This window comes from Ammospiza caudacuta, chromosome 19 (genome assembly GCF_027887145.1).
Source record: "Ammospiza caudacuta isolate bAmmCau1 chromosome 19, bAmmCau1.pri, whole genome shotgun sequence".
Taxonomy (NCBI): domain Eukaryota; kingdom Metazoa; phylum Chordata; class Aves; order Passeriformes; family Passerellidae; genus Ammospiza; species Ammospiza caudacuta.
The window spans coordinates 4,992,266-5,010,405 of NC_080611.1; the positions used below are offsets into that span (position 1 = coordinate 4,992,266).

The window sequence follows — 18,140 nt, forward strand, 5'->3', positions numbered from 1 at the left end:
CTGTGAGCTGGGCACACCTTGCCAGGGCTGGGCACACACTGTGGTGCCCAGGACACACATTTTTATTTCTGCCACTGTGCACAGACAGGATCTAAGCACAGGCTCATTCCTGCTGCTTCCCCTGAAATGCTGTTACAGGAATCAAAATCCACAGTGAGCTGTGAAGTTATTTCCTTTTGGTTGCGCCCCAGACCAAACTAACAGCAGGAATTTGAGCTGTGTGTTAAGCAAACACCAGTGAGGACCCAGCAGCTGCCCAGCCCAATCACCTGCTCCAGGGAGCTGCTGGGCACCTGAGAGGGGCAGCCAGAGGGGAAAGAGGGAGTGGGTGGCAGTTCCTGAGCCACCAGCCCTGACAGAGGTGCTGATGGGGCCAGGCAGAGTTCCAGAGCCACTCCTGAGCTGAACTGAGCTTTGCAGGGGTCACAGCAGGGATATTTATTGGCTGGCAGGGCCCAGCCTGTGCAGCTGCAGCTGGAAGCCCCCGGCAGCACCATCCTCAGCCTTCATGGGTACATGGGAGTGTTACAGGCTGTGTGTGAACTGCATGGGCTGCAAAGCCTGTCCTGAGCTCCCTTGTGAGCTCCCTCATGCAGCAGAAACTTCTCTGCTGATTAACCCTGGAGCTGCATGGATGTGAGGGCCAGACTGAAACTGAGCCAAGCAATCCTCTGCTCCTGCCTCCAGATCTCTGCACCAACTTTGTTGTTTTTTTTTTTTTTATCTCTCACTCCTTTTTATCTAGCAAAAAGCAAGCTCTCACCCAGTGCCCTGGCAGGCTTCACCCAGCTGCACAGGGAGTTCTGTGCCATTCCCAGCCATGCCAAGGACCTCGATGCCCTTCCCATACCCTGCTGCAAGTGACCATGGACCTGCTGCCTCAGCCAGGGCACAAACCTGCACCCAGCTGTGTGTGACAACCCCAGGACAAGGCTCCCCCACAGGATCCTCTGCTACAGCACTGTCACAGCAGCTCCACCCTGCAGGAGAGGAGGCCACATCACCCTTTGCTGGGGAAAGCCTGTCCACAATGATGAAAAACATAATTTGGACTTCACAAGAGAGCAGAGAGGAACCCCAATTCCTGCTTGAGCTCTCAGAGAAGCAAAATTTCCCATCCCAGTGGGGTTTGTCCCTCAGGTGGCAGGAGGGGACGGGTGAGCCAGTGACAGTGGGGACAGCCCCAGCCAGGCTCTCAGCCTGCAGGGAAAGAGGATCAGCACAGGGCTCAGCAACAACAGCCCCCAACTGCTGGGCTCACTCAGATATTGGAAACACATGTTCACTGGAGAGAAGGAAAAAAAGCAGCTGAAAATCCACACAATTGCTGTTGGCCGGCGGGTGAGAGAAACCAGAGCGCAGCTGGAGAGGCTCCACCAGGGGACACAGAGTGGGGCTCCACATCCCTGCCTGCACTGCCAGGCACCCAGCACACCCCCCCTCTGAGCATCAGACCTGCTCTTTAAGAGTTAAACAGCCAGAGGGGTGAGGAAACGCTGGAGCACAGCTAAAGCTGCAAGTCAGACCTGCTGAGGCAGGGGCTGCAGATCTGGGCTGAGATTAGTGGGACCAACATGTTAGACTGGCCTAAAAATGTCTTTTCCCTTTGAAAGCTTCTCTGTTTTATTGTATTCAACCATAAATGTTTCATCAGCCCCTCTGCTCCTGATCAGTTACACAAGAGGGGCATTTCTGGCCCATGCAGGCATTTTATTCCAGTGAAGGATGCATTTTTGGTCTACCCACTGACAGAAGCAAAACAAAGTCTTTTCTATTGGAATAAATCTTCACATGGGGAAGTGGAAAAGGCTGACATTAATGCAGTGCTGGAGGCTTAAGTTTACTTTTGAAAACAGACCCAAAAACATCCCCAATGCAGACAGAGCCAGAAGTGGAAGGAATTGACACAAATCAAAAGGAAACTTAGGTCTCGTTTTCTGTTGTGATACTTTAAGTCACATTTTTCAAGACATTTTAAGTGCCCCAGATTTTCAGGGTGGGCTGTGTGCCTAGGAGGGGGGAAAAAAAGAAAATAGAAAAGGAAAAAAAAAATAGAGCAAGATCTGGGCCTTTTGATGTTGTCACTTGAGAAGTGCCAGAGCCAGGAGAACTCTGGGCTGAATAAACAGCATCCCTCTTGCAGACTAGTCAAACAACCTAGAAAATACCCTTATGGGGTGAGGGTGTTCACTGCCTTGGAAGCACAAGGAAAACTGGATTCTCCCTTTACAAAGAAAAAAAAAATTAATGTTCTGCTTGCAAAAGTAGCCTCTCCATCCAATTTGAGACCTGGTTCCATCCTTGGTTGAGCAAGCAAAGTGACCAGAGCAAAGACAGCAGCTCCCAGGAGCTCAGAGAGGATGGCCCTTCATGGCCCTTCAGAAGAGGAAACACCTCATTTCTCTGGGGTACAGCAGCTCTGCTGTGTTATTGCAAGGCCTCCTGAGGGTGGCTTCAAGCTGTCCTGGAGCTCCTCAAACCCCAAAACCCATGGGAGGATCCTGGGCAGAAGTGCCCTGAGGGCTGAGGGGAGCAGGGACAGCAGGGTACGTACGAGTGGCCCGTGGCTGGGATGAAATAAATACAGCAGTGCACCCTCGTGTCAGGGATCTGCTTCTTCCTGTTGATGTTGATCTCCTCCTGCAGGTACTTCTCATACTGGTCATTGATGAACTTCATGATGGGCTGCCAGCTGCAGAGAGAGGGCAACACAGGGTGGTGTGAGGGACCTGGACCACTCACTCTGGGATGTTCAGCACCTCTTAAATCACAAACCTCAGGTGTTCACTCCTTAGCAGCTCCACACACTGCTGCAGGAGGGGATTTACTGGCTGCTTTAGACAAGCAAGTGCCTAAAACTTGCTCCCTTCTCTCCTCCTAGACCTGGCTGTGGAGCAGCACAGCCCTGGCTCCTTGCAGGGGGCCACACCACAGGAGCAAGAGCAGAATCAAAGCCCACAAGCCCAGCCCAGCTGGTGGTGGGGACAAGGTCAGAGCCAGACACTGTGCCAGGGATGCCAGGCAGAGTTCAGCCTCCAGAGCCACATGAGCAGGGTCTGGGGACTGGCCCTGCTGGCACACAGCTGCTCCCAGGCACAAACAAAGGTTGTCTCATGCCTGGAACAGCAGGATGTTTGTGGCTCTCACGGGGAGCATGGCACTGCTCTGCCACCACAACAACCTCCCTCCTGCTGCCCACGGAGCAGGGGGGCACAGCACCAGGCTCCAGCCCTGGGCACGGGCTCAGGGGGTGCTGGGGGTCCCCTGGCCTCCCCCTGACCCAGGGCAGAGGGGCAGCTCACCAGTTCTCGTTGTTGATGTGGTCCCCAAAGCCCGGCGTGTCGATGACCGTCAGCTTCATGCGCACTCCCTTCTCCTCAATCTCTGCAAGAGAGCAAAGCTGCTGTGTGAGGGCAGTGCTGATGGGTTCTCTGGCCAAACCCACCCTCCCAAAATCAGCGCAGGGCTGGAGCTTGCTCCCAGGGGAGAAATGCACCTTCACAGCTCCTCAGAGGCACAAATCAGCCATCCAAAGGGATCCAGCCCCATATCCACCCTGAAATGCCACTGCCACAGCCCCTTCCAACACAATTAACTCAGTGCTGATGAATAAATAAAAACCAGATGTTTTCTCAGCCCTGCAAGCATCTATGGATGGCAAAACCCCATTTAGAAAGATAAGAGTGGAGGTTTATGGAGGTTCAAAACTCTGTGAATCCCCAGAGACACAAGGCAGAGCAGGACCTAAAGCCAAAGCAGCAGGTGGGACCTGCAGGGCCTCACCATGAGTGATGGATTTGATTTCAATGGTCTTGGGGATCCTCTCCTCAGCAGTTGGCTGTACAGATTTCCGGCTGATCTTGGATTTGAAGAGAGTGTTGATTAACGTGGATTTCCCCAAGCCACTCTGACCTGGAAGAGAGCAGGATAACCCAGAGTCAGCACTCCCTGCTCTGGCAGGGGCCAGGGGATGGGGCTGCTGACAGACCCACCCTGCACCAGATGGGATGGAGGGAAGGAGGGAGGGATGAGGAGCAGCTGCTCCCCTGCAGCTCCCCCAGGCCAAGGAGCTCCAGGCCAGCCCAGCCAGGAGGATGCTGCAGGTAGCAAAGCCCCTTCCTGGCTCCAAAGCAGCAAACCAAGAGCTGGTTCCCTGCATCCAGGCAAAACCCCAGCAACCCCAAGGACAGGCAGACAGTGCTGGGGATGTTTGAAAGGCTGTGGTGATGCTGAGCAGGGCACGGGGACCAGAGAACCCCAGGAAAACCATCTCAAGTGTGCCTTTACTCTCCTGCAGTCTGCTCTGCCCAGTTCCACAGGGAGGGCTGTGGAGCAGCTTGGCAAGCCTTTATCTGGACAGGACTAACAGCAGCAACAATCCTGCAAACCTCAGGCCTGCTGCATCTGCTGCTGCTTCCCTGACAGACTGCTGCAATCACCCAGCTGGCTGCACAGACACAGGTCCATGCCAGGAGCTTCTCTGAATCCCACAAACAACAGCCCAAGAAGCACATGAAATTCCACAACTTTAGAAAAACAGCTTTTAGAAAAGCATTTTCATGCTTTATATCCCAGAGCTGACGCTGACCTGTGTGGAAAGGACAGCAGCAGCTCCTGACTCTCCAGGAAAAGCTGTCCCATGAGCTTGGAGAACAATTTTTCCAGAGTGCAGAAAACAGAATTAACTCTTCAAAACCCAGGGAGCAGAAAAAAATTAACTCCTCAAAAGCCAGGGCCCCCTGCAAACACTGCAGAGATCTTGCACACACCACGGGGACCCAATGGCCCCATTCTGCCAAGATGTTACAGCCTACTATCATGGCATTGCCACCAGCATGTCCCTTGTCCCACAGAGTGTCCCTGAGCAGAGTCAGCAAGGGTTTCACCCACATCCTTCAGGGTCTTGGACCATCCAGGCTGCCAAAGTCAATGGTAGGACCAACCAGCATCACCTCCTGGCATCACCTCACTCCCTGATCAAACAGCAATTTTACAGCTGAGTTTGCAACATCACCAATGGCTGCAATCCAGCACATAAAAACTCCCTTTGACTGTCACTGTCACTGCTGGGCAGTAAGAAACACATGGCCCAGGCTGGGGGAAGTGCTCCCAGTCCTCTGCTGCCTAAAACCACAGGGCAAAGCACTAACAGGCCTGGAGCTGGGCATGCAGAGCCAAAACAGAGCTCTCACTGCACCACTGCTCACCATTAAATGGGAGAGGGAAAGAGGGGAAGTGACACACTGGGGACAGGTGAAATCAGGGTGACACACTGGGGACAGGTGAAATCAGGGTGACACACTGGGGACAGGTGAAATCAGGGTGACACACTGCCAGAGTGGGTCTCTTTGTGTCTGTCCAAGCAGCTGCAGCTGCACTGCTGGAAAGGGACCAGCAGTGAGAGCCACCAGCAGCCAGGATGTGATGCCCCATTGGCACCACAGGCACAGGGTGACCTCACTGAGCCACACTGGGGTGCAGCTGGGGACCCTAAGGCTGTGACACAGGCAGCTGAGCACAGGGCAGAGCTCCCTTCCATCAGCCCTGGTGTGCAGCCCATTGCCTTTCCCACAACTGGAATCCAGTGGGAAAATCACAGCTGAGCCTGGCCACCTCTGCTCTCCTTCCAGCTGCTTTGCACAGAAAACTGAATGCAAAATTTGTGCTTTGGGGTTGGGATTTTTAAAAGTTCAGACATTCCTCTTCATCTCTGCAACTTCAGAGGACAAGGGACTAAGCTGACCACAGCCTGCAGCCCCCTCTCAGCTCTGGCTGGGATTGTGAAACCCTTTTGAATGGGGACCTTGCTACAGTGGGCTTTTCACAAAGCCCCATCACAGGGACACAGTGAGGAGTGACCACAATGGCAGTGATGCTCAGTCCCCAACTGCCTCCTGTATAGCAGAGATTGGATCAATTCCAGCTCAAGGACTCACAGTTTAGGCTGGATGGGTGTGATGGAGCTAAATCCATCCCTAGGAGGCACAGCAGGATGAGGGCTGGCTGCTGCCCTGCCCCGAGGTGCTGCTCTTCCTGCATCTTCTGGGAGGGCCAGAACTCCACTTGTTTATGCTGCCCTGAATTCCCAGCCTGTAAACAGCCAGCCCAGCTCCTGCCAAGGGCAGAACAATGTTTTCCAGGCACGCTGCAGCACAGGCCTCCATACCACACACAGTGCTGCCAAGGCAGAGCTGCTCCTGAACATCCCTCCCCATCTGCACAGCACACTGCTGAGATGCTGAGGCAGCACAGCCTGCTCCTGGAGGGATGGGAGCCTCCTCCAGCAGGAAAATGGGAGTTCAGCACAGGTAATCTCTCTTTCAGGCTCCCAGGACCAGTGCAGTGATTCCTCTGTTTGCAGCAGAGGTATTTCTTAACACACCTCCCAAGAACTGGTTCTGGTTTTTTGGAAGCTTTCTCCACGGCCTCAGGTCAATTGTAGTGCTCTTTTGAGGGTCTGTGCCTTTTAACACAGAAAGTCTAAAATTCCCAGCATGCAGGGTTCTGACAGTCATGCACTGACCAACCTTGCTGTGATTACCCAGCCCAGGGAACCTTCCCTGCAGAGGGAATGAAAGTATCACAAGGGAAAGGCTGAGCACCCACAGAGCTTGCTGAAATCTTTAACAGAATTAGCAAAAACTCTGGATCAGACCCCTCCACAACCCCAGGCAGACCTCCAGGATGTCCATCACACCTGCAGCCTTACACAGCTCCTCCCAAGAGGACAAGGGATGGTAAGGCCCCATCACCACACCATGGTCACTGCCTGGGATTTACTCCCCTCATCCCCCTGCAGCTCCCCTGGCAGACACAGGCAGGGAGAGCTGCCACCTAACCAGCCCAGCCCCAGGGAGCACAAGCTCACACAAGGGCTCCATAGCACCAGGTCAGATATTAAAAGCTGGAAAAGAGCAGAAAAGCCTCATTTCTTTTCCCTTTTTCCCTTGGCTGGTATCCCACAGTGCCTGCCCAGATCTCCAGCATTTTGCAGGTCAGTGGCTGTGCCATCCCTGGTTTTGGGGGTTTGGGAGCTGCAGGAGCACAGACCCTGAAGCTGCAGCCAGAGCAGCAGTGATGCAGCCAGTGTCATTAGCCCAGGAGAGCTAACAAGCAGGAGCTTGTGGGCAGCAGGATTTGGGCACACAACCCTCCAGCCCTCCCTCCTTGCATGTGGACACTCCCTGGGACACCATGCAGGTCCCCAAAGAAGCCAAATGACAGAGCTATGCAAACCCCTCCTGCTGCTCTTTATTTCCATCAGTAAATCACTGCTTTTGGCATTTCTTCCCTGGTACTTGTAGCAGGGCTGCCTGAATACAAAAAAAAAAAAAAATCCCAAACAGGAATTTTACCCAAATTGCTGGAGGTACCAGCAGGGATGAGGGTTCTGGAATAGCAGCAGCAGTGCAGCCCCTTGAGCCCTTAAATCTGCCTCTGACAGCTCAAACCAGGGCAGGACTTCCAGGAGAGCTGTCCAGGGAGCTCTTGTGAGCCCTGACGAGGCTCCTTCCTCCGAAAGCCCCTCGAGGTGCTTCCTCTGCGATGTGCTATGGACAATGCACCCCAAGATGCAGGAGGATGAGGACCACATCACATAGACAGCTTTAACCCCAGCTGACCCCAGGCTAGCTCCTTGAGAGCAAGGTTTGCTGACTGCCAAGGCAGAGCCCCCAGCGCTGCTCCTGAGGAGGCTCCAAAGGGGACAAACATTGTGGTGGCACAATGACAGCACAGGGGGAACAACTCACCCACAACCATGATGTTGAACTCGAAGCCCTGTTTCATGGCTTTCCTCCTCAGCTGCTCCAGGATGGCATCGATGCCCACGTAGCCGAAGTCGGCAGCCGGCTTGTCCGGCCGCGCCGGCGCCGCCTGCCTGGGGCCGGCATCGCGCGCAGCGTCCGTCATGGCGGGAGCGGGGCTGGGAACGGCCTCTGCACCTGGGGGGACACACAGCCTGCTCACACATGCTGCTCCTGCTGCCTCAGCTTCTAGATTTTATAGCTTTTATATTTTTCAGATTCTCTGTTGATTTATTGTGTGGGTCTGGGCTTCATATGAGGGGATGGTGAGCTCTGTGCACAGAGCAGAGAGACAAAACAATTCCTGCTCCAGCTGGGGACCAAGGACAAATGATCCAAATCTCAGGCTCAAGAGCACAAACACTGTGGGCTGGAGAGAGAAAACCAAGAAGGATGGGACTTCATCAGCTAAAGCTGTAATTGGACAATTAACTCCAACATGCAAATGGACCAGAATGCATAACCCCAACCCTAACACTAACCCCATGGCCAGTCATCTGTCGCAGACATCTTTCTTGAAAATCCTTTCCTTAGGATTTTTCCTCCTGAGAAGCTGAGAGGCCTCAGGAACAAAATGTAAACGTTGATTATCTGCTGCTGTAGAAAGCAACAGGTGGGTCTGTGATTGGTCCATGTTGGATGTTTCTAATTAATGGCCAATCACAGCCCAGCTGGCTCAGACACAGATCCCAAGCCACAAACCTTTGTTATCATTCTTTGCTATTCTATTCTTAGCCAGCCTTCTGATCAAATCCTTTCTTTTATTCTTTTAGTATAGTTTCAATGTAATATATATGACAAAATAATAAATCAAGCCTTCTGAGACACGGAGTCAGATCCTTGTCTCTTCCCTGAACCCCTGTGAACACTGTCACAGTCATCCATTTTGGGTTCATCCGGGGTGTAGTCCTGGCTGGGTCTTGTACTGCCCAAGGTGGATCCATTAAAACCTTCCAATAAATCCCTACTTTATTCTTTAGCTCTGTCTAGCCTCTGTCCTAGGTCAGCCTTCACAAGGAATCACAGGAGCTGCATCCAAAGCAGGAGTAAAGCACATGCAGAGAGTCACGGTACCAGCAGGCTGGGTGGGAGGAGGAGCGTGGGATTTTCCTCCACAATAATTACATTAAATTTGGGAATTTCTTTCTCTGTTTACTGTTTTCACTTGATCCCTGCCCACTCCACCAAAGCTGGCACAGCAAAGGGATGCTGCTGTGGGGGTGTGAGCAGGACCCAGCACCCAGAAAATCCTCAGTCCATGTCTGGGAGTGACAAATGCTTTTTACCCTGTGCCCAGGCAATGCTGTTAAAGTCTGGCAGACCTACACATCCCACTCCTCCACAGCCCTGTGCACACTGCTGCTGTGACCAGCTCAGCCACGTTCTGGGGGAGCTGGCTGGCTCTGCAGACACAGGCAGACCTTGGCATGCACTGCCACGTGCCCTCCTCGAGCTGCAGCTGACGCAGATCAGAGCCTGCCGGCCCTGGCCTGTGGAAAACCCAACACATTTGCATCAAGACAAGCTGTGCCAGACAACACCCACACAGCCACGGAGCTCCTGTGCTCTCGCTCTCATTCTGTCCATATCTGCTCAGAAAGCCAAAGCCTTCAGCTTCCCTCTGAGACAGGCTGCCTGTCTCCTCTACAAGATGCTCCAGCCTAACAAAGTCCTTCAGGAGAAGCAAATTTAACACTACTGCCTCAGCCAACAGCTTTTTAAGAAAAAACAGGGGATTATCTATTCCTTGGCAGGAGCATTGGCTGCTGGGAAGGACAAAGCGCCCCATTTCCCCCGGGTGATGTGGCCTTGTCCCCTGCCAGCCCCAGCTGCTCTGCATCACTCACAGCAAATATCCCAAAGGCAGAGTGAGCACAAGATCAGCCCAGTCCCCTGCAAGCTCCTGGAGGCATCAGCCCCATGCAGGCACAGAGAGGGAGGTTTTTAGGAAAACACACTTCTAAGAGCCCTCCCCACCCCAGGCTGCTGCTGCTCACTGCCTGAGTCCTGCAGCCACCAGCCTAAATGAACATTATGTTGTTGCTCAATGTTTTGCAATGATTATTTATTATTCTTTAATCATTTATTATTATGAATGAAAACATTATTATTTGCAAAGTCCTCACCCCTCCAGACAGCAATACAGCTCTCAGCTCATCTCACACCATGTATTCCTGGCCTTTGATGATGTGCTGCCTGCTTTTCTCTCCCTCCCTCTCTCTGTAGGAGAGTGGCTGGGCCAAAGGGGCTCCTCCAAACACAAGCCCATCATCCCTTTTCCTCTGGCCATCTCAGACTGGACCCTGCTGGGGTCTGTGAGGTGGAACCACACTCTTCCTGCAAGCACAGCACACTTCCACATGCTTAATATAGGCCAAGCAGAAAAAAAAAAGAAAGAAAAAACAAACCTAGAAATAATCCCAAAGACTGTTGGGTCACTTTGAACACTTTTTTCCAACCCTCAGTCCCAGCTGAGCATTACTCACAGAGCTTCTAGACAGCAAAAATGCTGTCTCTGAGAGGCATGGGAGCGTCCCAATCCTCCTGGGAACCCTGCACAGCTGGAACTGCACTGCCATGGGAGCAGGAACTCTGCACAGCTGGAGCTGCACTGCCATGGGAGCAGGAACCCTGCACAGCTGGAACTGCACTGCCATGGGAGCAGGAATCCTGCACAGCTGGAGCTGCACTGCCATGGGAGCAGGAACCCTGCACAGCTGGAACTGCACTGCCATGGGAGCAGGAACCCTGCACAGCTGGAGCTGCACTGCCATGGGAGCAGAAATCCTGCACAGCTGGAACTGCACTGCCACACTGCCCCTCACAAAGTCACCCAGCCCAGTGTGCCCAAGACCTCACCACAAATCACAAATTAGCCCCATTCCAAAATGGCAAGGCCAAAAGTAGAAAAAAAAAAAAAAATCCCTGCAAAACATTAAAAATAACCCCAACAAAATGACAAGTTAATCATGTGGAAAATATGCTGCCACCAGCAGCAACACTGGGTTATGCAATGGGTTCAACTCCTCCAGGCACCACTTGTGTGCACAGGACAGCCCCAAGGATGGGACAGCAAACTGGGACATTGGGCAGGTAAGGTGCAGAGAAACTAAGAAATTAAATAGAGCAGAAAACCACCCTCCAGTTGATAAAAGCCAGGAGCATCTCCAGCACCTCAAGGAGCTGTTGGTAGCATGCAGAGGGGCTGACCTGTCCCTGGCAGGGGCATGTGCAGGAAAACTGTCCCCAGATCAGGGAGCAGACACTCCTCACCAAACTGCCCTCAGGGGGAAGAGAAGGGCTCAGGGCTCACCAGGCTCCAGCCACACCAAAGGGACAGGAAAAGCAGCACCCCTGGCAGGACAGCCCATGTGCTCCAGCTGGTCTGTGGGGAACTGTGATTTAAAGCACCTGGGTCCTGATTAGGATAAAATACAATATAATCAGTATATTGCAGCTAGGAGTGTCTGCAGGACAGCAGGGATGCAAAGCCACCAACGCCCCAGCAGCACCAACAAACTCCCAAGGGAAATGCCACAACTCAAATGTGCAATTTTTTCTTTTTTTCAGCTTCCCAGAACTGAGATGGTCTTTTCTTAGCAAGAACTCCAGTGTCACACTCAGCTCCAAGGGGTTGTGGCAGCAGAAGGAGGGTGCAGCCACAGCACAGGACCAGTCAGTGGCACACAGGGATCAGTCAATGGCACACAGGGATGCTGTGCTGGGTGGCAGGGAGCATTCCCAGGAGACTTGTCTAAAAAATAAAGGTCTTAAAAATAAATTGGACCTGAGCAGTGGTTGCCTGGGATGCATCGTGGGCACATCCTGGATTTGTGTGACCTGCTGTGCTCTGACGGGAGAATGTCAAATCTTTGGTGCTGTCAGAGCCAGCGTCACCAGACTGACCCTTCTGGAGCACGGCAAGGAGGGATGGGTTAACAAACACCCCATTACTGTCTGGAGTCCCTGGCAAGAGCAGGACCTGACCTCACATGATTCCCCACTGTCACCTTAACCCAACTGTTGTCCCTCACACAAGGGGCCATCACTTCTCTGATGGGGCAGAGAGCTCAGAGCCTGCAGCTCTCTCCCACTAAAGTGTTCCTGGACAAACATCAAGCACATGGCAACAAGTGCTTGTGCCCTATTTAGACCTTCCCTGCCAGGGAAACCCTGTCCAGGTGGGCTCAGGAGATGTGGAGATGGCCAGGGCAGCGCTGCACCAAGCAGGGACAGAGCTCCAGCTCGGGCACGGCTGACTCAGGACAGCTGCTCCAAAGTTGATTTTGCCAAAGGCTCGGGGCTGTTGCTCTGTAATTGATGCATGTCAGACACGAGCCAAAGGCAACATCTGTGAAGCAGCAGATGAAAGCCACCCCGCGGGGAGGGAAGCCCCTGGGAGCCCCCCAGGGACCCTCCTGCTCCTCCAGCCAGCTGGATGCTGTGTGCTGTGGGATGGGCTTGGCCAGGGGCTGCTGGAGCTGCTGTGCTGGTGCCACGAGGCTGCCACAGCCCAGGACACTGCAGGCAGGGCAGGCAAGGACAGCCATGGGCTGCCCCAAAACCCCAGAGCCAGGGGCTGCTAATCCTCCCTGAGGGTCTGGGACAGGGATCTGCAGGAGACTGGGCTGCACTGCAGACACACAAGGGTTAAAGCACCCTCAAAGAGGCTGAACTGGGAATGCCTCACCAACCCCAGGTCCTGGGTGAACCCAGCAGCTCCATGCTGTGCTGGTGAGCTGGGAGAGCAGAGCTGGTCACAGACCTGGTGCTCAGTGGCTGCACAGAGGAACCAGAGAGAAGCCAGGAGGCTGCACCTCTGCCATGGCCTCCCATCAACACATCCAAACCACCTCACTCTCTAGGGATGCACACACAATCAATGGCTAAATGGCAACGTGTGTGTGGGGAGTAAATCCAGGACACACCCTTTGGATGCTGGAACACCAAGCACTGGCCACCTCTCAATGATGCTGCAACCAGTTCTGCACAGCTACAAGCACCCAGAAGAGCAGGACACTGTGGATAACTTCCCTTCATCCAAGAGAAGCTGGAAATACCATGGGCTTCCAGACTTGTGGGATGGGTTCGTGCAAACAAAGAGCAGTGAACAGTGGTGTAACAAGGTGTGAAAGCACAGCCTACCAAGCTGAGTATCCACAGTGTTTTCCAGGAGAAGTGTGAATCACCCTAATCTTTCTTGGAGAGAAAGATTAAGGTGATTCACACCAGTGGGGTGTCACAGAGACATCTGGAGCTCCAAAGAGAGAATCTCCAGCTCCTGGTTAAGAACAGCTGGCTGTGGGGACTGCAGCACGTGCGGCCTCCAGGGCCTCTCCCCTTGGCACACTGAGCCAGTGACCACAGGCTGTGGAAACGGATCCAGCCTGCGGAGGAGGTGGCAGAGACACAGCTCTCCCTTCCTGGGGGATGGAGGAGTCTCAGCAAAGCCAGGACTGGATGTAATCCCAGCATGGCCCAGGCACTGCTGGTGTTTTTCAGCTGCCACAGGATCCCCTGGTGCTGAAGGTCCCTGCTGGATGTGTGGGTGCCAGGGAATGTGAGGCACAGCTCCCTCCAAAGCAGAGGTGGCTCAGCCTGGCACAAAGAGCCAGTGCCACAGACCCCTGCAGCACCAAACTGTACCTAATTAATAATAATTCCTATTATTCAGCTGCAATCACCAGCACCTGGCTGGCATTGCCAGACCCAAGCTGAGTCTGTCCCTTGCATCCCTGAGAATTGGGCTGCAGTTTCAGGCTGGCCACCAGCCCAGGCCCACCTACCAACCAGTTATGCTTCTTTCTCAGCTTGCATTTTCACCTGGGTGCCAACAAACACCACTCAGAAACAGCACAGTGTGCTTAACTCCTCCTCATTAACCAAACCTACCCAAGAGCTGTCAGAGAGGTGGCCAGGTGCCTCCTGAGCACGCAGGATGCTCCAGGCTTGAAGACTTTTATTCATGTGGGGAATAAACCTGTTTCAGAGTTTTTAAAAGTTTTTAAAAGGAGGCAGTGGTTCTTGCTGTGGTGTGAGGGCTTCCACAGGCGACCAGCCCTGAGCCACAAGTCAGGGGCACACACATCACACGCGGGTCGAGCTGTGCCCTCCAGCCACGTGCGCTTCCGTCCTTGCTCACTGTGTGCTTCCCCTCCTGCTCCGGAAACTCAGCAGTCCCCTGCCCTCTGCAGCTCAACCCTCCTGGCTCTTTTATTTACAAGAGATGGGTGCTCCCCATCACTGCTTCCCTTCCTATCTCAAACCCCCCAGCTGCTGCAGGCTCTGCTCAGCATTTCTGGGCTGGGATGCAGGAGCTCATTCCAGGGGTTGAAGCTCCACAAGTTCAAACTGCTGCCCCTGGCTCCTGGATGTGGGGTGAGGCTGACCAGCAGGCTGACCACCGCCCTGCCCTGCTTGGACACATGCGCTCACCATCACTGCTTCCCTTCCCATCTTAAAGCCCCTGGCTGCTGCAGGTTTCTGGGCTGGGATGCAGGAGCCCATCCCAGGGGTCGAAGCTCCACAAGCTCGAACTGCTGCCCCTGGCTCCTGGATGTGGGGTGAGGCTGACCACCAGGCTGACCACTGCCCTGCCCGGGTTGGACACGTGTGCAGCACAACCCACAGTCTGACATTCTCATTCTTCCAACCACGTGAGACAGCAGCTCTAAACCACTTTAAAAACCTGTAAAGAGTTGTTAGGTTGTTTTCCTCCACGTTTAAAAAGGAGGAGATTATCATGAACAACCCCAAGTCTCAGCTTGGGCGTGCAGAGATCTCTGGCCATGCTGCCCCACAGATCACCCTCTGTAAGGAGCTTCTTCTCCTGGGGCTGGAGCAAGGCTGACCCCAGAGCAGCCCTCCCTCACTGGGAGCACCCCATTGAGAGGAACCTTCCTGCACTCAGATCTCAGCAGAAGCTGCTCCATCAACAGGCCCCATGTAGCCCACTCAAGTGGCCAGCACAGCCCTTGCTCCCTGAAGACAGGCTCAGGGTGCCTGTGCCCAGAAGGGTCCAAAAACACCCACAAAACTGATTCCATGAGGATGGGATCCACTCACTCCCACCCCTGTCCACCCAGCCTGGACAATGGTACTGAGCCCAGGAGGGACACGGGTACCCTCCCCAGCCCGCAGCCAAGGGACAGCACCCTTCACTCCTATCACCAGTGCTCTACAGAGCTCTGTGCTGTGTAAACAAAGAGCCAGGCAGCGATCCCCAAACTCAGCTTGTCCAGACAGCGCTGCAGAAGGAATGAGCGGGGCCAAGCCCCAGGAATGGGCACCGGGCACGGCCGAGTGTGCCCAGTGTGCCCCGAGCCCCCGGGCTGCACTCGGGACTGATGCCCCCGGCCCACGAGGCACCGACCGCAGCCACGGCAGAAAAAGGAGCAAACCAGAGGGATTCACATCTCGGGGCTGCAGCTCAGTTTTTTTTATTCCCCTTTTTAATTTTTTTTCCCGCTCGGTTTTGTTCTTTGACGGGCAGGGTAGAATGGATTTTTATTTAATTTCTTTGTTTGTTTCTGTTGTTGTCTTTCTTTACCAAAGGCAGCTGCGCCCCAGACGCCCCGCGAGCCCTTCAGCGGGGGCAGCAGCCGGAGCAGGGCAGGGGACAAGGGGGACCCCTCAGGGGCAGGGCAGGGGACCAGGGGGTGCCCTCAGGGGCAGGGCAGGGGACCAGGGGGTGCCCTCCAGGCAGGGCAGGGTTTGATTTATTGATCTGCAGGGCTCCCGGACAATGCCGGCAGCGCGGCCAGGCGGTGCCGAGCCGCGGCCTCTCCGGAGGGGCACGGCGGCGCCTGAAGGGGCCGAGGCCCGAGCCCCCCGCAGCACCCGCTGCCCTCACCCCGGGCATGCCCTGCCCCGGCCGGGAACCCCCACACTGCCCGCCGAGAGAACTGCGGCACTCACCCCCTGCTCTCTCAAGCCCTTTCCCCGGGATAATTTACCCCCCAAACAAACGTTTCCCCACCACCATAATTCCCCCTGCGCTGCCCCACGGAGCCCCCGCCCCCGGGCAGCGGAGACTCACCCGCGGCGGCGGCGGCGGCTCCGGCAGCCGGTGGCTCCCGCTTCCTCCCGCGCTGTCCTCCGCCTCCTCCCCCATCGCCCTTCCTCCTCCTCCTCCTCCTCCCCCATCACCCTGCCTCCTCCCCCTGCAGCCCGGCCCGGGGGGATGGAGCCTCTCTTCCCGGGAAGTTGCTTCGCCCCCAGGCGGTTTCCATCCCCCCGCCGCTCCGGGCCCGGCCCGGCCCAGAGGGGCCCGCAAGGGGTGAGAGCAACGAGACTTCGGGGGCTCGTCCCACCCCGGCTCCACGCAGGAGATGCGGGGAAACTTCCACGGCAAAGAAACTTCCATGGCAAAGAGAAACTTTCACGGCAAAGAGAGAGGCTGGGGCAAGCGGGGCAGCGCCATTCCAAGAGGAGCCCACTTCGACCAGGGTCTCATCCACATCCCCATCCCAGGGAAGCCCTTTGCTGCCCAGCATCCCGAAATCCTCCAGCAGAGCCCCAGGGCAGCCGCGGGTGGGTGTGAGTGCTGCGAGCGTGGGCTCACTTTGCTCTGCAGCTGCATCTCACATCTGGCAGGACAAGATGTCAACCCACCCCCACGGGCATGGCTGCTCTCTAAAATGATGTCAGTGAAGCTGAATGAAGAAATGAGCTGCCTCCACAACTCCTTACTGCCTTATACCTTGATCAGAGAATGTCCCAGCCCTCTCCCAGCAGCAGGAGGGAAGCTGGGCTGCACCACTTGTCCCTGCTTCCTCCAACGCACACCCTGGTGCGGGGTGACGTCCCCTCTGTGATGTCCAGCAGTGCTGTTGGGACTCTCTCCTGTCACAGCCAAGGTGAAGCCAACCTCCCTCTTTTGGGTCTGACACCTTACTTTGCCCTACCCCATGACCTCCGGACTTTCTCCCTGCACTTCCCAGATTCGCATTCCCAAAGAAAGGCCTGCAGGTGATGAAAGGGTTAAGACAGATGTGCACATCTGCACTCTTCAACACCCAAAGGACTCCCGTTCCCACGAACAGCCCCTGCACAGCCTGCAAGCCCAGGGCTAGTCCTTGCACTTCCTTTTGGACCAGCTACCAGCATCACCAGCCTCTGCCACACTCCTGCACTTGATGCCAGCCCTGCCACCTGTGCCAGTGGCACCACAGCCACCCCTGCTCTGTCTCTTGCCCAGGACTAGTACTTGTACTCCCTTTTGGACCTGTCACCAGCCTCTGCCATACTCCTGCACTTAATGCCAGCCCTGCCACCTGTATCAGTGGCACCACATCCACTGCTCTGTCTCCTGCCTGTGCTAGCGTGGCTGTCACCTTCCCTCTCTGTTTCTGCACCACCAGCAGTGGCAAATCTTCCTCCACCCAGCACAGGCACCTCTACCAGGCTGGCAGCAGCCCTCCCCAGCACACTGGGCTGGCAGCACCCCTCCTGTGATGCCCAGCAAGGCTGGCACAGCCTGCTCTGCAAATTATGAGTGCTGAGGGGGGGACAAGACCCACATCCCTCACTTCAGCAAGCACCAAAAATAGCAATTTCTGAGAAACCTTCACCCAGCACCCAGGCAGGAAACCCAGCCTCAATCTGCTTATGCTGCAGCTGCATGCAGATTTCTGCCAGATTACACCACTTTTTATGACTTATTAAAGTTCTAACCCCTATCAATGGGCATTAGTGTTTTAATCTCTCTAATCTCCAGGGAAATCCAATGCTAGATGCCAAACCAGGCTTGCCCCAGTAGCAGCTGGGTCTGTTTGCAAGTCACTCCAGCCTTGTTTTAGCTGGTGAAAGGCAGGAAAAGGCTGTGCTGAGCTCACTTAGGTGCTGAGCTTGCACAAAGAGTCAAGGGAGGATCTCAGGAGTGATGGTTTCCTGTCCCTGTCATTAAGCTGGCCACATCTGTGGCTGTGCAGAGTTAAGCATCAGCACAGGGGTTCATGTGCCCAAAGTGAGAGCAGCAAAGGGGTGAACACAGCGTGCTCAGCCACGTGAACCAACTTCTCACTCCTCTGAGTTAATTTTTAATTTTTGTCAGATTGAAATCATGGGCATACTTTAGTCTTGCTTGTGAGGGAATAAAAATAAAAAAAGAGCTAGAAATAGGAAAGCTCTCCCCATGGTCACTGAAGCTCTGCAAAGGCATTTTACAGAAACACAAACTGGTTTTCTTGAAAGGGACCTTAAAGAGCACCTCATTCCAATCATGGGCAGGGACACCTTCCCCTGGTCCAACCCAGCCTTGGACACTTCCAGAGATGTGGCATCCACAGCTTCTCTGCACAACCCCTGCCAGGACCTCACCACCCCCAGGGAAAA

At 54.6% G+C, this 18,140-nt stretch overlaps 1 protein-coding gene across 6 annotated transcripts in view; it reads right to left on the minus strand.

Moving 5' to 3' along the window:
• SEPTIN9 (septin 9) overlaps nucleotides 1-18,140 on the minus strand; it is a 156,074-nt gene that overhangs the window by 11,128 nt on the left and 126,806 nt on the right. For 5 of the 6 annotated variants that reach the window (XM_058817493.1, XM_058817496.1, XM_058817495.1 and 2 more), the window contains 4 exons: nucleotides 7,752-7,943; nucleotides 3,784-3,912; nucleotides 3,303-3,384; nucleotides 2,555-2,692 (listed from right to left, as the gene is read on the minus strand). In XM_058817493.1, the coding sequence (XP_058673476.1) occupies nucleotides 2,555-2,692; nucleotides 3,303-3,384; nucleotides 3,784-3,912; nucleotides 7,752-7,943 (541 nt within the window). Of the gene's footprint in view, nucleotides 1-2,554; nucleotides 2,693-3,302; nucleotides 3,385-3,783; nucleotides 3,913-7,751; nucleotides 7,944-15,843; nucleotides 15,879-18,140 lie in introns of those variants that run through there. The other variant, XM_058817497.1, reaches the window with a different exon arrangement.